The sequence below is a fragment of the Rousettus aegyptiacus genome, unplaced genomic scaffold (genome assembly GCF_014176215.1).
Source record: "Rousettus aegyptiacus isolate mRouAeg1 unplaced genomic scaffold, mRouAeg1.p scaffold_m13_p_4, whole genome shotgun sequence".
Taxonomy (NCBI): domain Eukaryota; kingdom Metazoa; phylum Chordata; class Mammalia; order Chiroptera; family Pteropodidae; genus Rousettus; species Rousettus aegyptiacus.
Genome location: NW_023416307.1, coordinates 30,619,704 through 30,643,023, shown reverse-complemented (window position 1 = coordinate 30,643,023; position 23,320 = coordinate 30,619,704). Strand labels below are relative to the sequence as shown.

General features: G+C 35.9%; 1 protein-coding gene and 1 pseudogene across 2 annotated transcripts; one reads left to right on the top strand and one right to left on the bottom strand.

Moving 5' to 3' along the window:
• Positions 1-1,196: 1,196 nt before the first annotated feature.
• Positions 1,197-22,945, bottom strand: SKIL (SKI like proto-oncogene). Of its 2 annotated transcripts, XM_016127537.2 has the most exons (8): positions 22,726-22,945; positions 20,700-21,106; positions 19,353-20,414; positions 8,241-8,338; positions 6,963-7,195; positions 3,486-3,727; positions 2,960-3,184; positions 1,197-2,322 (listed from the first exon to the last, which is right to left on the bottom strand). In XM_016127537.2, exons 3-8 carry the CDS (start codon positions 20,397-20,399, stop codon positions 2,167-2,169), a joined length of 2,001 nt encoding a protein of 666 aa, XP_015983023.2. In that variant the 5' UTR covers positions 20,400-20,414; positions 20,700-21,106; positions 22,726-22,945; the 3' UTR covers positions 1,197-2,166. The 2 variants fall into 2 exon arrangements, with proteins under 2 accessions (XP_015983023.2, XP_036075009.1); XM_036219116.1 differs by having other exon boundaries at positions 19,353-21,106; positions 22,726-22,944.
• Positions 4,163-4,281, top strand: LOC118602701 (annotated as a pseudogene).
• Positions 22,946-23,320: the final 375 nt, after the last annotated feature.

Here is a 23,320-nt window from a genome sequence, read left to right as displayed (position 1 = left end):
GAAGTTTTTGGGTTAAAACTTAAGTAAACTTAACATTTACTAAATAACAGAAAGATCTTGAGTGAATTAGAAAAATAAATCAAACTACAGGAGCTTGCGTTTGTCTCTTAAAAACCTTAGCTGTAACACGGGTAATTCACGACTAAAGTGAAATTGTATCATAAAATGCCTTTGTGAGTTTTCTTTCTCCGTCTAAATAAAAAGTGTTATGAGGGTAGGTCATTTTAAATTTGTTCCTCTATGTCATTTTTACATTTGCTCCTCCTTGAGAAGATTCTAAAAATCAACAAATTTAATTGTAGGATTGATACAGTAAAATTTAAATGGAAAATAGATAATACACATTTAGATGATACTCTAGCGAAGAAACTATACTTTGGGGAGTACAAAAATTCGTAAGTCCAATCTCGTCTGATCTCGGAGGCTAAGTAGGGTCAGGCCTGGTTAGTACTTGGATGAGAGACCACCTAGAAAGATCAGGTGCTGTAGGCGTAAAAAATAAAAAAAAATAAGGGATTGTAAATTGACAAGGTCCTTGCAATCTGTGAGGTCAACCAAGGGTTGCCTCACCTAAAAAAAAAAAAAAAAAGTACAAAAATTCATTTAGGATACATTAGTACCACTAAGCAAAATATAAAAATAACAAGTGAAATGTTAACCTACTAATTTTTGAAGTTCTGTATCATTTGAGTAGATATTATTTATGCTGGGAACAGTATATAACCTTAACCCTAGCTGATTTATTTTAAAAATAAATTTAGCTCTCAAGTAATTTCATTCAGTACCTTATGCGAGAACATGAGAAACATAAAACTCATGGGATAAGAACATCGATTAATAATAGTAGCTTCAGGAAACTTCCTTTAAAAAATGCATACTAAGAATTTTACTGAATATCTTTTAAGCCATAAATTAACTAATATGAAATGTGCCATTAAGGAATGAGACTTTTCTGTGCCAAAAAAAAAATAAAAAGTGCAGAAGATGTTGCCCCTCTACCAAACTACAGAATTCCTCTCTTCTAAAAATTATCTAAAAATCTTTTAGTAGTAGGTGACTAAAACTCCCTATATTAACCTATCATACGCTAATCAGTTGACTGTAAATTCCTGATTTTGATAATAAGTAGTAATTGAAATGGTCCATTCGTGCAAATTTTGGTAAGACTTAACATTTAAACATACAAAAGTCCAAAATAACCTTCAAGACATTTAATATTTTACAATTTAAAGGAAAACAAATTATATAAATTTCAGTAAGACCCATAACTACATATAAAACTGTACAGGAAGATTATGGATTGTATAGAAACAGTATCAGTACATCAACAGTATCAGTTTTTCTCAAGAACATTAACATTTCACACCACTATAAACATAAACAAAAGTTCAGAAACTTTTACATTTTATTCTCTCTCCTGAAGTTACCTCATAAAAAAAAAAAAAAAAATCTAACTATAACCATGTATAAACCAAAAAGCAAATTACAACTGCTTCTCGTGTTTAGCAGCAGGATTATAACAAAGCATATTATAATTCCCCATTTATGCCCATGGGGTGTGCTATAACCTCATCAATGAAATTCCTCTTTTGACAAAATGTCTCTTGGGAGACATTAAAAAGAAGAAAACTGATGGAAATTCACTCCACAGTATGAACAAAAATAAAAGCAAATTTTGTAAATAATAATAAATATATCGACTTAGAAAGTAGATCGTTAAGGGAAAAAGCTGGAGATTCAACCCCTTAAGCTCTATATATATGAAATATGACACCACCATTGTTATCTAAAATTGAGTCTGAAATATGGATAACAAAATTGACCACAATTATTTTCCACCATACAATGCAGCTTTTAAAAAGTATGCAACTGTTAAATTTGCATTAGAAATATAGGCAAGTGATCTAATAGTTGAAACCACAGAGTACTGTTACTAAGCTGGTTGCAAAAAAAAAAAGTACAAAGAAACATACATTTCCATTCATTTGGAAAATGTAAAAATTTATGTACTAATATATATAATTTCTTCATTTTCTCTGATCTACAAATGGATAAAACACCTAAGTTATCTTCATGCAGATAAGCTGTTTGGAACTCAATTAGCAAAGCAAACAAACAAAAATAAACCCTGTTGAGAATACACAGATGAACCTCTTTAAAAGGTTTCTATTCTTTAGCAGTCTTTGATTTCAAAATCTGCAGCTTTAGCTCTTTTATCATCATTTCTAACTTCTGTCTTGCCTCCCGTTCCTGTCTGAGTTCATCTTGGAGTTCTTGCCTATCCGCCTCGGCATGGTCCAATCTCTGTCTTAGTTCTGCCAACTGTGTGATTTAAAACAACTTTGTCAGTTTTCATTCAGTTTTGTGTTTCCATTTAATCCTCACATAATGGCAAAGATCTTCCTTCAAATTCATCTTTATAAAATGAGCTATTTCATGCATACTACAATCTTTTGAATATCTAATACTATTAATCTGACTTTGAGATGACATTGAACTGAAGGAAAAACAAAAGATCAAGAGAAGTGAACACCTAGCATATTTTCATTATGCCCTAGCTTTAGCACACCTCTCATCATCACCACCTGCTCATGTTAAGTGTTATTTGTTCATATTCTCCAAGTTCATTTTTGCCCCAGTGCTTTTAAACATAGTGCACAACTTCGTGTTTATTAATTTTTTGGTCTGAAAGCTAATATACTACATTAAAATAATATAACACTTGATATTCAGATGGAGATTAGCAATTTGGGCAACTAAACTATGGAAATCCAATAAAATTTTAAAGTAATAAAGCAATCGAGGTCAAAAAATTACCTTGGGTAATATAACATAAAGTTATTTATAACAAAATTAACTATTTTGAAATCTAACCCAATAAAATGAGCTTGACAGAAAATAATTTCTTTAATGGCTTCAATTTCCATGTTGAAAGAGCACTACAAACAGTAATTCTTACCTGTGCCGCATATTCAGCTTCTTTGTCTTTTTCCAAATTTGAGTCGCAAGTACATTTTTGCTTCATTACCTGCTCTAATTTTTTCTCTAAGTCTTTCTGTTCAACATAAAATTCTTCCATTCTTTGAGCATGTTCATTCTGTAAAGATTCGAGCTCTTTCTGTAAATTCTGCTGTTCTTCAGTGAGTTCCTTCATAGCTTTAGAGCTATTCAACAATTCAACTTCCTGTAATATTAAAAAAATCACAACACAAATCGTATTTACTTTATTTCTATCATGTTAAAAATTTAAATTCATGAAAAAATAGGACATATAATATCTAAAAGTCAGTTGTCATATCAGTTTTACGTAGAAGTAATTACCTTGAAAAACTATTTTCTGTAAAAACGTAAAAGTATATTAAAATTGCTTATGAGTGTAAAACTGAATGATCTTAAATAGATCAGCAGCATCTCATCTCGACTTATCTTAAGAATATGCAGAAGTATTTTTTCATAATGCGCTATTGTTTAGATAATAATTTTACCATCTGAAGTTGTTGCTTCTTCTGCAAAATTGAGTCCAATTTTTCTTGCTGTTTTACATAAGTTCTCATTGCTTCTTCCATGATTTTTCCCTTATCGTCCTCACAAATGACATCTTTGACAAGAAGTGGAGATGAAGCTGCAGCATCATGGTCAATTCCCGCCTTGCTTGTGTCTCTGACTGAGTTGCAAGTGGTAGACTCGGGTTTCTTTTTACTTACAGAATTATTTGAGATTAATGGATCTTTATAAAGCAAAAATGAAGAAAAGGAGTATGAGTATCACTCTTAAAAAGTCACTAGAACAATCTACAAATTAAAAAAAGATCCCATTTACAAATGAAATTAAAAAAATACTTATAAATTTAACAAAAGTAGTACAAGACTTGAACAATAAAAACTACACATCATTGAAAGAAATTAAAGACCTAGATAAATGGAAAGGTATCCCATGTTCATGGATTAGAAGACTTAACATTATTAAGAAGGTGCCATGAACTGAATGTTAGTGATACCTTCCTACCTAGAATTCATATGTTGAAATCTTGACCTCCAATGTGATGGTGATTAGGTCATACAGATAGAGCCACAATGATGGGATTTATGCCCCTATAAAAGAGATTCTAGAGAGTTCTCCTATACTTTCAACCATGTGAGGACCCAGTAAGAAGATGGCTATTGTCTATGGCCATGACACCCTGAACACACCTGATCTCGTCTGATCTTGGCAGCTAAGCAGGGTTGGGCCTGGTTTGTACTTGGATGGGAGACCACCTAGGAAGACTGGATGCTGCAGGCGTTAAAAAAATATATAAAAGATGATGGCTATGAACCAGGAAGCAGGCCCTTGCCATATACCAAATCTGCTGATGCCTTGACCTTATACAGGTCCTCCAGAACGGTGAAAAATAAATATTTATGATACCAGCATTCCCCAACCTTTTTGGCACCAGGAACCAGTGCTCCTATGAGAATCTAATGGCTGATGTTGTAAGGTGGCACTGAAGCAGTGATACTAGCACTGGGGAGCGACTGCATACACAGATGAAGTTTAACTCACTTGCCCACCACTAACCTCCTGCTGTGCAACCCAGTTCCTAAAAGGTCGTGCACGGACTGGTACTGTTCTGTGGTCCAGGGGTTGGGGACCTCGAGTGTAAGCTACCCAGTCTATGGTACTTTTGTTATAGCAGCCCAAATGGACTAAGATAGCTGGTAATACTCACCAAACTAATCTACTTTTTCAATACAATATATATCAAAATCCTAGTTGGTTTTGTGGCAGAAACTGACAAGCTAATTCTAAAATTCATAGAGAAATGCAAAGAATCCAAAATAGCCAAAACAATCTTGGAAAAGAGTAACAAAGTTGAGGACTCACAGCTTCAAAGCTTATTGCAAAGCTACAGAAATCAAGACTGTGTATAGTACTGGCATAAGGATTAAGTCCAGAAATAAACCCTTACTTTTATGGGCAACAGGTTTTCAATGAAGGCACCAAGACAATTCAATCAGGAGAGAATATTCTTTTTTTGACAGTGCTGAGACAACTGTATCCACATACAAACAATGAAGCTAAACCTCATATCATGTATAAAAGCTAACTCAAAATGCATAAAAGACCTAACTGTAAGAGCTAAGTCTCTTATATGTAAATCTTTGTGACCTTGGTGTTTTAGACATGACACCTATAGAGGACCAAAGAAAAAATAAATTGGATTTCATCAAAACTTAAAACGTGTGTGCTTCAAAGGACACTAATAAGAAAATGAAAAGACAACAGACAAAATGGCAAATGATATATCTGATAAAGGTCTAGTATCCAAAATATATAAGGAACTCTTACAACCCAATATAAAGAGAAATAACCCAATTTTAAAATAGGCAAAGGATCTAAATACACATTTCTCCAGATTTGCAATGTCCAATAAAAACATGAAAAAACACTCAATATCATCAGTAATTGAGGACTGTAAATCAAAACCATGAAATATCACTTCACAACCACTAGGATGGTTATAATCAAAAAGAAAGATGATAACAAGTGTTGACAAAGATGCAGAAATTAGAACCCTCATAAAGTGCTAGTGGGAATGAAAATTGTGCAGCTGCTTTGAAAAACAGTTTGACAGCCTATGTTAAACACAGAGTTACCAACAATTTCACTCCTAAATATATACCCAAGAGAAATGAAAACATACATCCACATTAAAACATGTGCATAAGTGTTTAGAACAGCCAAAAAGTGGACACAGTCCAAATGTCCATCAAGTGATGAATAAAACATGGTAAACAGCTATCCGCACAATAGAATATTATTGAACCATAAAAGAGGAAAGAAGTACGTGAACTGAGAAAATATGCTTAGCAAAAGAAGCCAGACAACAAAAGGCCACAACATTATTGTATGATCTCTTTTATATGAAAATGTCCAGAATCTATAAAGACAGAAACTAGATTAGTGGTTGACAGAGGCTGGGGAATGGGGAGAATAGACAGTAACTTCTAATGGATTACAGGGTTTCTTTTAGGGTGATGAAAATGTTCTGAAATTAAATAGTTGTGATCATTGCACAACTTTTGTGAATTTACTAAAAAACCACTGAACTGTACACATTAAAAGCATAAATTTCAAGGTATGAATTATATCTCAATTTTTTTAAGGTACTAGAATTCATTAATCTGGGAAATAAAATATAATGCAAATAGGGTATAAAGGGACATCAAATTATTTACCATACTTAAAGCCAAAGAAAACTAAATTTTAAAAATCTCAAAATTAAAGTACAGAAAACTCTCCAAGAATTTCAATTATCTATGTAAACAGTTAAATGACTAGAAGATTCTTCAACTAGTCCCAAAAAGCTGAAATAACTGTTAAACTTACCTAAGTGATAAGCAAAGCTCTGCAGCTAGATGGAGGGTAACATAAGAAGCATTTAAACGAACATATCTTGTTTGGTCTGCGCTGTAACTAAGCGGCTTTTTTTTTTTTTTTTAGCTATCCAGCCAGCATTCTGCATTCATGCCATCTGCCTGGCTCCCACAGCTATGAGTTTTCTATCCTTCTTTATTCCACAACTAAGTTTCCCTGAGTCCTATACCAAACTACTGTTACATATACTTCTTAGCATTATAAACAGGTTCTCAGTTCACAGCAAATTAGAAAGAAAAATAAAGACCTTATGAAGAAATCTGACAGCAAAGAAAAGGCAGGATGGGGAAAAAATAGACAAAAATCACTTGCAGTATGAAGCCATGTAGCCTATACATCAATCTCATTAGCCTCTGTAACTATCACCATTCTAGAAAAGTATAGCAACTGAGGTTCTAAATAGTCAGAATATTGAAAGGTGGCATTTTTTACAATAAAAGCTTCAATTACCTGAAAAGTTCTCTTAATAGAAATCTTCTTTGAAAATGCTGAATAGGTGTTTATTAGATACTTGATTTTTAAAAAGATAAGTTCTGAATACTTACCTAAACGGCTACATAATTCTCTACTTGTTTTTAAATCCATTTTCTCCTGTTCCTCCAGTGAGACATCTGGATAAGACACTGTTTTCTGATGTTTCCCACCACTGTGAGGCTTCTCTGACTGTTGTGGTAGGGATCTATTTGCCTCTGTCTTTGTGACCTCTTTAGACTGGGATACAGCAGAAGTGAGTGACACATTTGGGGCAACCACTTTATCACACATGTATAAGTAGTAGCTGAAAACAAAGAAAGGCATAATAAGACATGTGTTACCTTTAGGTAAAAAGCAAAATGTGTTACATCCATTCCAATGGTTAAACAATTTTTTTTTTTTTAACCAAAACAGACAACATAACAAGTCAGAAAATAAGGGGCATAAAAAAGAATTCTTGAAAAAGTCAGTACTTTAGGCGATAAGAGCAAAATTACAAGAAATTTTTGTTATTTCGCACAAAGTAATTTCTAAGCACGAAAAAGGTACTCACTGGAAAAGAAAATCAGTCTCTTCTCCTACCTTCAAAACCACTTGAGAACTAAGAGCATGAAGTACTTTACACAGCTGAGTAGGTAAGGTTTATGCCAGAAAGAAATCAAGACTATATGCTACTTTGGAGAACCATTTTCTTGCCTACTACCCCCCTCCCTCCAAAGGAAGGAATCATTACTCTTTGTTGTAGTGAGGCTGATTCAGTCCCACCCTGTATGGCTATGGCTGGGTTCACCACAGGGCTAAGGAGGAGCTCCCAGGGCCCTTACAAAGCTCTGAGAGAGAACAGGCACTCTGAATGCTGCCCCAGCTACTGGGCAGTCCTTGCATCAAACTCCACAGAACAAACTTTCTAAAATACTTCAGTATTTCCTACGTATTTGATAAAACAGCAATAATAAACTGCAAAACTTAGAGCAAACTAAGATCATTTTTATTTAAAATAGAAAAACTTGATGTTGAGGGGTGTGGTTACGATGAAAGCTTCTAATTTTCGAAAAGATTTCTTTTTAAAATATCAAACTTGCACACTAGACTCTTGAAGAGTTGGTTCACCTCTTGAAAGGAAGTAAGGAAATTAAAAGAAAACTTTCATTTTTTACTTCAGGGCAAAAGGGAAATGACTTCTTTCTAGCAAAAAAAAAAAAAAAAACAGAAATACAAGAAAAAGTTATCTTAAATAATGAATTCCCAAAGCCTAGAACAGACCTAACATATAAATGTTGGTTGAATAAATTAGTGAATGAATGAACCAACAAACAAATGAATAAACTAACGAGCCAATATCCACTCACCTGGGGTGTAATAATGAATGTGTCTGAGAAACATGATCACGTTCCTGCTTTATAACAGGATACCATGATGGTAATTCCATTCCTGACGGTGTATCTATCTGTAGAAAAATGTAGAAGGGAAAGTTTATTGAGAGATGTTATGGTTAAAATTTTAATGTGTCAACGTGATAGGGCCTTAGGGTATCTCCGGAGAACCCTGACAAAGAGTTACATTAATTATGGTCATCTTCTAAAAAGACAATCTTTCCTTAAAGTACCATGTCTGCTCACCTGAAACTCAAAGAGACTGCTACATGAACTCTCCCATCACAAGAATAGTTTCACTATGCATATAAACATGGATTCCCACAAGTGATCTGATCCAATTTTATACTTATGGAATCTATTTTTATATCCATTTTAAATAATAGTATTCTGCAAATGTGCAGCATTTATAAGTTGATTCTTCTACAATCGGCTAGAATATACTCCATCCATACGGTATTTATTAGCATATAATATTCTACAGCAATAAATACTTTGCCAAGCTAAATGTGAATCCACTTTGCTAATAACACGTATCAGTAAACTGTATTTCCCCATAAACTGTACCTGTAAATAAAGTAACTAGCTACTTAATGAATCTACCTGATAAAAACTTTATACATCCTGCTTAATTCTAAAAAATACTTCATTATGTAGATATCATTATCTGTTTTACAGATTAGAAAACTGAAGTTCAGAAACTGAAAAAGAATAAATAACCTGTGTTACTAACTGCTCCCTTATTTTGGTTTGCTTTATTACTTTGTCTCCCCTCCATATACACACAAATATTTCATATTATAGTAACTACTCTCTTCTTTTGGGAAAAGGGTATCTTAAAAGAGAGCAATTCACTAATGGAAAAGGAGAAAATGAACTGAAAGGAGGCATGGTTCAGGTGAGCAACAAATATAGGTTAACAGACAAATCTAAGTGGTGTGAGGGAGAAGGGAATTGGGTCTGAGCTAAAGGAAAGATGGGACAAAAAAGAGAGCTGGATATTCTTTGGACCCTGCCTCTGAGAGGCTCCATTCCCTTCTGCAACTAGCTAAGGTGTGTGGAGAATGACATCCTTATTTGAGAATGGATAAACATCACATTCGATGGGACAGCCACTAAATACCAAGAAATTAGGAAAACTGTTCCAACTGACATCCTGATATTCAGTTTAGAACCAAGAAACTAGTAAAATGAATGAAAACATCTCCAATGCTAAGCAGTTGTGATTAAAGGAAAACCAATTCATAAACTGTCCATGGTTTGATCAGAAACCAATGAGGGATGAAAAACCTCAGGAGGGGCCTGACAAGTAACCCACTGTGCCAACACAACAGGCTGAAAATGGAAAGGAAACGGCTTTGGAGCATACATTACACGACTTGACCAATCAGATGATTCAAAGCCAATTAAAAGCCAAAAACAAAAATATGGTAATTTGTATTGGTAGGAGACTGACATTTTTGTTGAGAATCACTAGGCAAGAAGTTTGAAAAACTAACAAGACCATAAGATGATGGGGGGTGGGGATAACATTTTAAAAGGATTTAAGAGTTGATTATTCAGTAATGGCCTCTAGCCTCTAGAGTAGATTTTAAAAAAACAAAAATTAAAAACTTCATAATCCTGATCAAATATTCTAAAGAAGTTCAGAATCTGAGGCAAAATCAACTGCTTATTAATAAAGTAAATCAATCACTCGTTTACATAGTTTCTCAATCTACAGTTCAGTTCTACCAGTAAATTAGAAAGGGAGCTGATTGTTGGCAACAGAAATACTAAATGATAGATGCTAGGTGACAGCTGACAGCCTAAGGAGAGGAGAATTAACGAACGCCAACATAAAAACTGATTCAAAAAGCAAAACAATTTGAGAGATTTTTTATAGGCCAGGCAAATAATTCAATATATCTCCATTGTCCCCAACCCTTATCACAACATAGTATAGTAACCAATGTTTAAAAAGTCTTGAGTCAACATGACATCATTAAATTATATTCTATATTTATACATCTAAATAGTATATCACATACATATATACCATACTACGTACCACTTATTAAGACATTGTAGAATTCATGACAAAGTTTAAAGTTTTAAAAAACATGGTGCTGAGAAGAGTAGCTTCATTATCTAGAAAATTCACTTAGGCAGAACATTTGCCACCCCAACACTGTATGATAAAAGAGGTGTTAATTAGTATGGATAAGCTCACACTAACAAATCAAGGAAATATAAGATCAGCTTGAATTGAATAAGAATTTCTTTTCTATAAGTCATTTGTTAAATTCACTATTCAGAAAATAAAAGTTCCACTTTAAATCAGTTTTATATTTGAAACAATGTACTGCCCAAGAAATAAACTGTTTCCAGATTTTTAAAATTAAAGTTACTAAAACTATTTATATGTTCAAAAAGTTTTCCTATCTGGATATCTGGAATCTCAAATCTTCAGAATAACAAATTCTAAATTTTGGCCAAAGACCTTGACTTAAAATCTGACTCAATTTTGATCATTTCAAAACTTGACAGCTTGATTTGTGTAAATTTTACTTTTATTCATGATCTAAACTCAAGTATCTTCACTGGCTAGGAGACCACCTAGGAAGACCAGGTGCTGTGGGCATAAAAAAATAAAAAATAAGGGATTGTAAACTGACACAGTCCTTGCAATCTGTGAGGTCAACCAAGGGTTGCCCCGCCTTAAAAAAAAAAAAAAAAAGACAAACTCATGTATCTTTATACCTAAGATGTTTCTACACTTCAAATGCCACCTTAAATAATTGTTAGTACATTTATTTAAACATCCATCCCTCTCTAGTTTCTGTCCCTTGTTTGATCTCCTATACTCACACAATCCCACTAACAGAGTCACAGATAAGGGGTTCCAAAGAAATCCTCCTTAATGATCAACTAGTGCAGTCCCTTAGCCAATGTCTGAATTCCCTATTCAAAATCCCTGATGAGTGGCTGCCTGGACTCAACTTGAACAGCAGCTTGAGGTCAAGGAGCGTCTTACTTTTGTATTTTCAGTACCTAGCAGCATGCCTGGCATGTAGTAGGGATTCAATAAATATTTGTCAAATGAATTCTGAATGACAACATTGTTCATTAACTCCCAGGGTAGCCTTTTATAAGGTTACTCTGCTACCAAGATAGTTACAAGATAGTCTCTTTCACATTCCATATCCTACTCCAAAAAGTACCAGAGGCCCAAAGGTCTTTGGGATATATTTTTAGAGATCAGATCCACAAATTAAATGTAAATTATGGGGAAATGTACACCAACCATAATAAAATGTTGGCAGTTAATTTTACCTAATATGCTGTGGTAAGCCATAAATACATTTATAACAAATTATGCCAACTGCATGTTAAAAATAATTAAGAAAAGCACATATTACACAACAGAACATTTGCAGGCATGCCAGATTTTTTCATCTATTCTGCATTTATGTCAACATACAAATTAGGTCTTCAAAAAAAGAACAACATAATTAAATCGCATAGTAGTAAAGCTACTACTGATCAGGAATAAAAATTAAGATACCAAGAGATGTGCATCTATTGCCTTTTACCTTACCTTTCAATATGGAAATAATTTATTCCCTTTGTATATTTAAATATTGAAACAGAATACATTAAATGACTTGGCAAAGGAGAGAAGTAGATCACTCAGCTTAAGCTAGAGCCTTAACATTTTTAAATGCTTTTGTCACCCAACTTCCCCATCACTATCTACCACAAAATGAACAGATGGCATTCTCCACTGAAGCACATAAGAAAAATATCAGGCATATTATTTCATTCTAAAAGTTCTTTCTTTAGGTCATAAAACAATAAATAATGTCTAGGAAAGCAAAATTTAAACAATACCAAAATGTATGAAGGAGGCAATTTTAAATAAGTAAAAATTAGGGAATGTTTTATGAAAGTTTCTCTAAATTTCAACTTACTGTGTTATGTATACATGACCCTTTGATAATCAGACTTCCTAATAAAGAACCATTGTGTTTTGGAAGAACAATGATTAGTCTCACAATGAAATAACTTAGAGAACTTGATTTCATTTACAAAAACAAAAAAAAAAACCAAAAAACCCAATAAGCATTTTTGCCACTACTTTCTAGATACGGTAGCAATTTCACCCACTCAGCACTATTCATACACAAGCATTCCAATTTGTATTTAAAAAGTCTTTAAAGTCCTAGACTTATCTTCAATAACTTTGCTTTTAAGTGATGCTCTAGTTTTTAATTACAATAACAGATTAATATTTATGGTCTTTAAGTCCTAGTGACAAATATTGATGAACTAAAGAAAGTAAGATGATGCCTCAAAATAATGGTAAGATTTTCAAAATCCCCCTAAAAATCAAAATTAAATCTTTTTAAAATATGTGGGAAAAATTATTTAAAATATAAAAGGTAAAGATTATACATTTTAGTATTCTTAAGACAGTAAATGTAAGGGCCATAAGTTGCTAAATTTAATTCTATTCTCCTAATGGTATGATTAAATAATAAAATATAATACATATTAAATGCACATTACAACATAAATCATTAGCAACCTTACTAAACACATGACTGAATACATAGTTAAGCAAAAACACCTTAGGTATAAAGTGAATATACCTGTAAAGGTCTTTTTACTGTGTATAATAGTTAAGACATTCAAGTGGTCAATAAATGATTTCAGAAGGACACAAGAGACATCCTAAGAGACAGCTGCCAACAACTCTTACCAAAAGAAACTGAATCTCTCTCAGTACAGGATCAGGTTTCCTCAGCACTTCCAACATGTTTGTGAATGAGTGTTTCAACAACTGAAACAGGAATAGTGTTACAAGGTAGCAAATAGCTACTTAAGGGATTTTAAGGCTTAGTCTTGTGCCTCACTTCACTGTAATTAGAATTTATCAACCTAAAGCAAAACTGCAACAATATGATCTAAGCATCTCCACTAACTTACCAAAGACATATCTTCAGGAGTTCTAGCAAGGACTGCTGTCCCCCACACTGAAAGATCATACCACCTACCTCACAAAGCCAGTTTAAAGTGCTTAAAATGCTCACAGGAAAAGTAACGACTCATTTTCTTATAATGTGCAACTGTTAAATTCTTCATGGAAGCAAAGCCATGTGAAGTCAGTAGTATATATCACTCCCATTACAACTTGAAGGAAAAGGAACAAACTGATTTAAAAAAAATCCTGTTACCTCCTGGGACTTATGCTGTTCTATCCCATTTCAGTATAGATGGTATAAAAAAAATTATAATCTTAGATTATTTTGGCTTTTACCCAATGTAAATTAACAATAGCAAAATGCAGATTAACTAATTTACCCATACGAAATGTACTCTATTTTTTTACTCTATTTTGCTTTGTTTTGTTTTTAATGCTGGTGATCCACTAATTTGATTTTGTGGCTTCCTGGTTCTTTCTCACCTGGGGTTCTCAAGAGAATAAGGCCAAATGCCCCCAGGCATCCACTGTATGCAATAAATTACCTTCTCTCTAAAGTATTTAAAATAGTGTTACAAGGTAGCAAATAGTACTATCCTTCAGAGAAATAACAAACCATCACTCAAATCTTTTTCTGAAGGGCCTCCAGATTTAAAAAAAAAAAAAAAAAAAAAAAAGGCTGCGTAAATGAGAGTGTAATTTGAAAAATACTGCTCTAAGCAACCTATCTTAAAATTGGTCCAAAAGTATTATTTCAATAACTAGTCTTGTATTAACACTTGTGCAATGTATAGATGCTTTTGCACAGATTTACAAAGTATTACATATGCAAAGGAATAAATTACAATGGTAAATTTACCATTGTGAAATGATGAAGAACATGTTTTCGTAGTATTTACAAAGGGTCTACATTGCTTTCATAATCACACCAAAGAATTTTAACATGGAATAAAAGCCCTAGAATTATTTACCAAAATGGTATTTAGTTTCTTAAACTTTTATTCCTTGTTCTCATAAGATAAACAAAATATGCACTTTAAATGCTATTTGAAATCTCAAATTCAGTATCACGAATAAAAATAAAATGCTTTCTTTAAAACTTATCCTATGTTCTTCCTCAAAGATCACTGGTAACTTTATAGGGCTACTAATACTTTTCATTCCGTTATTTCAAACCGTTATTAAGCATCTACCACATTCTAGATTCAGAAACTAGATGAATTCCTGCCTTAGGTCACTTTCATCTAATGTTTATGTACATATTTCTGTGACACACTTTTAAGTCTTGAAATCAAAATAACCTGTAAATTAATTGTATATCTTTCCTATTCATTCCTCTTTCTGCCTACCATGGTGCTCTAATACTGTAGTAATGAAGCAAACTATACCTTTTAAAAAAGGTGTATGGTTTAATTATATATTCCTTTTGCTTTTTGTAGTCTAGTAAAATCCTTATGTATATAAAACCCTCAACAGACCAAAATTCTGTATGTAGGCAAAACACAGGTTTAAGCCATTACTAAAGCTATTCATAACTAGTTCTATCTCTTTACTTGAACAAACTGAGTTCTGACTCCACAATCACTTTCCACTCCCAGAATTCTAAAGAGACTGAAATTAACCCAATTCCTGTTTACATACTTGTACTCCCAGTGGCATATATTATAATGTATGCATAGCTATGAGAACGCTATTGGCTGAGTAAACATTGATTCCTTGAAGTTTAATTTTTTCAGACAAAAAGAATTTCTAAGGTTTTAATCATAAATACTTTTAAAAATATTAACATTTTTAAATATTTTACCATTTAATGGTAAAATAAATATACAGACTCTGTATTTCCCAAACCATAAGGGGGCACTATTCCCAAAGCCATTCTAAAGATTTCATTGAAATGTCCTTCTTATAACAATTTTTATAACAAATCTGTTTTGCACCTTCTTTTTGCACATTTCATTTTAGTAGGTAAACAAATATCCAACCAGTGTAATTCCTGTGTACAAACAACTAAGAGTGAGATACATTTGAACCCAACACTCAGTTATCTTATTTGTCTTAAAAATATCTTCACATAATTCTAGGTAAGTTGAAATGTTTGGGGAAAGGAAAAAAAAATCCCCAAATATATCATAGTAAATAGTTCAATCACAGTTTAAAGTATCATCCTGCATTTCAAGACTTTAAACTTCCCAAATGCTTCACATCCAAACTCTCGTTTGATCAGTTATTCATTTATTTCAAAATTATGTGTTTATATTAAAGGTCAAACCATCATTTCTCCAAAAAATTCCAAATATTCTAAAATAAAAGTGATTTTTTTTTTTTTAAGTTTAATCAGTAAAGGAAAAAAATTTCACTGAGTGCCTTTGACGTGCCAGACACTAAACTATGTTCTGGAAAAACAGGAAAAACAGTCTCTAAACTCATGAAGACAATTATTAATTTTAGAAGGTTAGAAAAAACATTCATACTGGCCCCTCATAGGAATAAATATTTTACTTGATTCTAACCAAGTCCCAACTTGATCAAAATTTTTGCTAATAACAATGCAAACTATACCACTAATGTAACAAATGATAATCAAAGCTACCACAATTATTACTAAAACACATTTTGTCCCAAAACTACTCTTCGTAGTGGTCCATTCTCTCTAGTATATTTCCTTACTTCCTAAACAAGGAAGTATATTTACTTCTGAAACAAAAGTATAGTAGCTTACAGGAGTAGAGAAATTTTTTGTACTATTATCATTATTCCAATGACCTCTGTAGAAATGATGAACTTAAAGGAAAATGCAAAACTAAAAATAGTGAAATATTTAATAAGATTTAAGAGGAAACTTTTTAGTTAATATCTTTAGGTCATCTACTTGCATCATAGATAATGATTTTGAAAATAATATCACCCTTCAAATTTTATTTACAAATGGTCCATTTGCTTAACAACCTTTTTCCCCACAGACGAGAATGTAAGATTCAACAAAATCAGAATTAGATCAAATAAATAAATATCTACTGAGAATAAGAAGAATCAGGAATATGATATTCTTGCATATATTTGTACACTGTGAAATACGATAACCATTTTTCTAATAAAAAGCACAAAAAACTCAAGTGATTGAAAAGATAAATAGGTTAACATCATTTTGCAAAGCAACCTAGGCAGATCTAAACTCAAGTGTATTTCTTGTAGTGACGTGAGCAAAAAAGTTCAAAATATAGCTTTAGTTTCTACAAAGAATGGTCAGTCCTTCACTTAGAACACTGACCTTGTACCACTTATTTCTCTCACCTAAAATATAGCTACAGTCTATGGCCATGCCACCCTGAAATGCCCGATCTTGTCTCATCTTGGAAGCTAAGCAGGGTCGGGCCTGGTGAGTACTTGGATGGGAGACCACCTAGGACTACAAAGTGCCATAGGCATTTAAAAATTAATTAATTTAATTTAATATAGCTACTAACGATGCAAATTAAATACAGCTATTAGCTATGCAAATTAAATATAGCTTTTAGCTATACAAATGGTTTGGTGATCATCACTAATATAATTTTCATCCTTAGAAATAATGGTTGCTATATTTCAAACAATTGCCTATTTAGTTTCAAGGTTTATTTTTTAATCCAAAAACAATACTTTGACTACATAAATATATAAAATTACATTCATAGTTACACTAAACAGAGTCCTTTATATAAGGTTATATTTAGTACATACATATATATATACATATGTATGTGTACATATGTATTTTTTTAGCTCTTTCAACTTTTAAAAATAAGCTTTTCCTTGGCCTAACATGGTTCGTTTGGCAATCATAGATGATACTGAAAAATGTTTCCCAGTCAAGGACTATCTCCTTGCCTTTCTTGCCAGTTAAATATCTTAGTCTAAATACAAGTTAACACAGAGGTTAAGAACCATTATATGAAACTGACTTTAAGTTTCCGTTACTAAATTTGCTTTAGAGAAAACCAGTTAAAAGTCCTAGACCTTATGTCAGAATGCCTGCATTGAACTCCTGAGTCTACCACCTACCTGTTATACAATCAGGAGCATGTGACCCATCTGAGACTGGTTTCTCATTTGAGAAACCTTGTTCGACAGACCTTCAAAAAAGAACTACCTCACAGTTTTAAGGAGTAAATTTTTAAATGTGAAATGAAAAGACAAGTATAACAAAACAACCACTCAAGTATGTATTACACATGAACCCAAAAAATCTCCTTCTTTAAAGGTTTGCTGAAATTTTTAAGTTCTCTTAAGTTGTTTAAAATTCACATAGTCGGAAACAATACCAAAATATACCAGAAACACTGTAGAACATACTGCAAAAAATAACAGGAAAAGATGGAAAACTTCTCACATCTTCCCCAAATAAAAAATAAATCCAAATTAATAAATTCTGAGACAATAAAGGACTATATCCAGATGAAGGGTGGTTTCCATTTTAACCAAACCCTAGCAGATTCAGTTTCAGTGAAGTAAATTCATCATCCTTTTTATTTTTTTTAATCCTTATCATGGCTCTCAGATATTTTTCTCATAAACACAGAGCAGGAAATATTAAGAAAAGTAGTTTATCCTAAAGAATGCAACAAAGATTGGAGCAAGAATATTTGGCCAAAAATGGTGGCCATCTATGGCCACATAAGGGCAGAGCCCCTAAATAACTTGGGGGTACACATCAAATATTGAATAGGGCATTCCACACTTTCAGAATATAATCTCTAAACACAAGCTTTGCCATGGGTGCAGCCCAGCCATAAGCAAGTCCAGCAATTTGAGAACTGGCTTGAAGTCACTCCTGCTTCAAAATCTGTTACAACTGCACATAAACAACACGAACTAATGTAGTAGCCACAGGCAAGGAATTTCAAAGACCTGCAGACCCTTTGGAAGAAGCAGTAGCAAACTACCCTGAATTAATTTAAAATTATCTTCATGGGGCTTGAAAAGCAAATCACCATCTTAAAACTACACTGTTAACTAAATTTCCCTCAAAACCCTAAAGGAACTATAATAAAGCACAGGATACCAAATCTTAGATTCTAGCCCAAGTTCTTAAGTTGCTGTGAATAACCTTCAGTCATTTAATATGCTCCATTCATTTCTTCTGTGAAGTAGAAAGGGCAGAGATTATTTCAAGGAATAAAAATAGTGGAAAACTTAGATTCTTTAAAATGAAACACGGCCAATCTTTTGTTGTACAAATCAAACAAAATTACACATGTAAAACTGCTGAAAACAATGCTTGCCACATTTCAAACACTTAGTGTTAGCTATTACACTGATTTTAATCAAATAGCAAAATATGTTTAAAAACTAGGCCGACAAACTATTTAGTAACCCAAATCTCATCTATAACCCAGGCATTCAAACTCTCGGAATGGAGATATTAGTTTAGCCTACCACATAATACAGTGAGGGAAACAAATAAGTTTAAGATCTCTTTGTTGATAGGTTTTTATGTTACATGTATTTAGCCTAAAATGAACCTTTCATCTGTTCCAGTTGTCAATTTTAAATTATTCCTTTAAAGCAAATCTTGGTGACTAGAATCACCAATTCTTCAGTAAAATCTTTCTTTTCCATTTGTTTCCAACACTGATTATTCCTAAATACTCAAGTATGTAAACAATGTCAGAATTCCTAGATGTACCTTTGAAAAATGCTTTTTGGAGCTCACCACCAAAACTGTTTTTACTAGCTATTTTATACCATTTGGATATGAGATAACACCAAAGTGTAAATTATCTTGAATCTTAGGAAAACAACAGATTTACTCATCAAAAAGCAGGATGTGTGAGAGGATATAACTTGAGATAGAAGCCCCAAATTCTCCACTCCCTGGCTACATAATCTTGGGAAGGCCACTTGATCTGAGCCTCGTTCTCCTTACCTGTAAAATGGGAATAATCCTAATTCTCTCACTAGGTTGTCTGAAAGCTCAAATGACAACACACACAGGAACATACTTTATAGACTAAAACATGTAACACAAACATTACATGGTTCCATTGTTGTTGCATGTCGTTTCTTAACACACAATTATATTCTAGATACTTTTGATCGCAAAGTAAACCATCAGTTATTCAAAAGTGCTATTAAAAAAAACTTGCCTTAGATTGAGCTCTCTTTCCATTTCTCATGCTAAATTTCTCCTTCATTTCTTCTAGAACTATCTTCAGTTTCTTTTCTTCAGGTGTCCCTAAGTATTTTTGGTTCACATGAAGATAGCAATGCCATTTAGCTGATTCAAAGCCCCAGTGGCAAGTCCTTTTGTCAGGTGATCTGTGAGAATGCATCACAAATGTCTGGGGCGCAAACATTCCACAGCACTCCAGACACTGAATACACGGAGCATCAGGCTGAACATAAAATTGGGGTGCAAATAAGCCCTGACATTTGCCCAAGCATTCATGTTCCACTTCAAAGGCACTGCCAGTTTCCTTTAACTGAGCCAATGAGTTTTTAGCAGGAAGTATGCTACCATTTTGCGGAAAAGTACGTGGCCGCAATAAAGCGTTACAAAGTCTTTGTGCATCAGTTAGTGTGATCAGCCCACAAGATGGGGCATTGAATGGAAGTATTCCCAGGACCTTTAAGATATGAAGCTGGTCTGAAGTACACCTTGAACAATAGATGTACAATTCATCGCACACTGTATTAATTTGCTGGAGTGAAAATTCTCGGAGAACAGAATTTAAGACTTGGGGCAAACAGAGTCTCTTTTCTCCTCCAACCTGAAAACAAGAAATTGACTCCCCTTCCAACACAGTCTGGGTAAGTTCTGTGGAGCTATCAGAAGGGATGAGCAGTGGACCAGGAAGAACCTGAGGAGATGGAAGAGGCAAAAATACAGTAGGTGACATGCTTTCTTGGGAGTATCGAGCGGAAAATGCTGCTGGTCCACCCAGAGAGCTCTGACTACTTAAATGGAATTGTGCCAAAGTATGTTTCAAACTGGGATTTAAATGTAAAGGTTCAGGCACAGAGCTACAGGTTCGCTTGACATGCTCTGCATCAGTTTCCATTGGTGTTTCATAGTCATCCAAGTGTTCCTTCTTTACTGTTGGTATCTTGTTTATCATCATTTTTCCACTTGCATGAATGTCCGTCATCATTTTTTTCACTGGAGGGCTGCCATCATCTCCCAATCCATTCATTTTTTTATTCGAGCCCTGAACCAAGGAGAAATTTGTCTGTAGATTTTCCATTGCTAAAAACTACTGTATTAAATAAGTAAATCTAAGATTTGCATTGTTATTTAATTGCTTACTTGAAGAAAGTAATGTATACCAATACTTATTGTAACTTACTCTCATAGAAAATTTAAACTTCCAAAGAGAACTCTTCCTAAATTACTAAACATTGAAATTTGTTTGGTTCTGCTTATACTCTAGTAAAATTTCACTCCAATTGCTATAAAATTTGTTTCCAATAATAAAGAATTTTAAGAAGCGCACCTCTGAGGAAACCTTTTTTTTTTTAAATTCTTCAGATGCATTAACATAAAGTTACAAATTCTCTCAATTCAAGATGTTCAGGTTCAATGCAATGGTTTGGTTTGGTTTTAAGCAAGACAAGTGAAAAGTTTATGGAATTACTTCTGTCATAAAACCTAGACACAAACACGAGTCGAGTGATGCACCCAAATTTAATTTTTGGCACCAAGGAAAACAAAAAAAGAAAAAAAATCTTCTCTAAAAATGATGATCTGTTGGTCTGTGTTGACAAACTGAAGACTTGTATAAATCGTCAGGCCAGTAAGAAGAGCCTCTGACTCCACTTGAAGTTTTACAATTAAAGATGATTTAAAGAAAAACTGCCCAGTTATCTTCAAGGATTACTGTTTGTTCTTCTTTTAATTAATCTGGAAAAGAAGGGAGATGGGGCGGGGGGAGGAGTTACATTTGAATTTGCTTCAGAGGCCAAAGGGTCAGTTTGAAACCAGTTTCTTAATCTTAAACCTGAGTTCACTTTACCAAAGGTGACACCTGAGTGATTTCTTTCAATCTAACACCAGTTAACTAGAAGAAACTTCATCTAATAAGGAAATTTGGGGGACAGGTAAAAGGAGTAATAATACCCCTCAAAAGGGAGGAGTACTCCGACTCAGAATAAGAAAAACGTCCTATTTAAACAGACCACCTCCCCCAAACTCAGTATGAGGCTTTCCAGCTGTGTCACTTTAACTAAAACAATCCATTACTTCATCTTCTAATTTAAAAAGAAACACTAGTTTCATCTCCAAAAATCGGATGAGTTAACATATCTACCATGTGTAACTAAGTTACAATCTTAAGTGCATTAATTCATCTTCTGTGTATGTTATTTTTCTGAAGTGACTACAGACAAAAATTAACTTTCCTTTAAAAGGTTAACGAATTTGATTAATGGAAGCCAAAAACTATAGCCTCCATGCCTGGGAATCTCCATCCTTGAACAAGGCTAATCTGGGACAAAAAGCACAAGGCAGACAGACCTCACAAAGACTGCAAATGGAGGAAGAGGGGGAAAAAAGATTCTTCTTCCACTCTATCCTGAGAGAAAACCCCAAAGAAATCCAATAAATAGAAAATTTTACCTCTCAAACTCCCAGCAATTTACCTTAAAACAGACCCAATGCGTTAAGGACCAAAGCCACTAGCCAACGTAGTGACTTTCGCCCACCACAGGAACACCCCAGCCAACACAAACCAAGAAAAAGGGCAGAAAGGCATGACCTAGAATTGGAGAGTCCCCTCAACCCTGCTATCTTCCGCCCACGCAAAGCCACCCACCCATCTCAAACCTGAGGAGTGGTGGGAGACAAGGGACCCGGGACGTCTTGGGGTGTGCAAAGGGGGTAGTGGGAAGTGGAGGAAGAGGAGTCCCCCAACCCCCACCCGAGACTTGGGACAACCCCGAGTGCCCTCCTAACACGGTCCCACTGCGGAGGCCCCGGGGAGGACTGTGGAAATCCCCCGTGCACCCTCTCCCCGGGAAGTTCTCGGACGTCACCCCGGCACCCCTAAGGCTACACCATCGCCCGCCCTCCCGCCGGGGGCCTGAGGGAGAAGGGTCAGCGAGCGGATGGGGCGCCGAGCCGGAATCCCCACGCCGCCGGGCGCCGACCGACCGAGTCTAGCCCGGGGCATCCCCGCAGAAAGCAGACGGGCAGCGGAAGGGAGGTGGGACGGTGACGGGTGTCCCAGTCTCCGGGGTCCCGACGGCTAGGGTCAAGTGCAGCGCCCTTCTCTGCCCACGCCCATCGCCCAGGGTCAGCGAGGCACGATCCGCCGTAGGGCACCCGCCCACGACCCCGCTGGCCCCGACCCCACCCGGGACCCGCGCATCCGGACCCTGGACTCCGGCCTCCACGCCCGCGGAAGCTCGACGAGCTTTGTTAACTCCTCGCCACCCCCGCGGCTGCCGTCGGGTTCCCCAGGGGCCGCGCGACCCCTGCCTCCCGCCGCGTCCGCCGCGTCCCCCCGCGAGCCGGGGCCGCACCTGTGCCCGCCGCCGCCGCCGCCGCCGCCGCCGCCGCTCGCCCGCTCCCTTCGGCTGTGCCGGCGCCGCTCCGAACCCCACACACATCGCTACACACAGCCCTCTGACGTCACCGAGCCCTCGGCCCGCCCACGTCACTGCGGAGACACACGGCTTCCCGCAGACGCCGCCGCCGTCTCCGGCCGCCCGGGGGAGAGCGAGGGCGGCGGGGAGGGGAGGGAACCGAGCCAGCGGCGGCAGCGCGCGCGCGGGCCCGCCACCGTCACCTCGCGGCTTCCAATCCCTCGGGGACGCGCGCGCCGTCTGGCCTATTGTGGTTCCTCAGGGCCCCCCCGCGCCCCGTCGTCTCGCGCGCGCGCGCCCCTCCCCCCAAGGCGCGCGCCTGGCGCTCCTGGCTCCGCGCGCCGTCTGGGCGGCTGGCGCGCGACGCTGTCTGCGGTGCACCCGGCGCAGACAGGATGTTCCCTCCCCGCCCCACCCCCACCGTCGCCCTCCCTCCTTCCTTCCTTGAGTCGCCCAGCCGGCTGTCTGGGACAGCCACTGCCCCGCCCCCGCCCCACCCGCTGCTCTGTGGTGACGGGCCAGACCCGGGGGC

Excerpts from the sequence above, each read along its gene's own strand:
- SKIL (XM_036219116.1), bottom strand. The coding sequence starts at position 20,450 with ATGGAAAATCTACAGACAAATTTCTCCTTGGTTCAGGGCTCGAATAAA. Across the intron at positions 3,185-3,485 it reads AGAAGCAACAACTTCAGATG|GAAGTTGAATTGTTGAATAG; the intron begins GTAAAATTATTA and ends TTAATATTACAG. Across the intron at positions 2,323-2,959 it reads AAGCTGAATATGCGGCACAG|TTGGCAGAACTAAGACAGAG; the intron begins GTAAGAATTACT and ends TAAATCACACAG.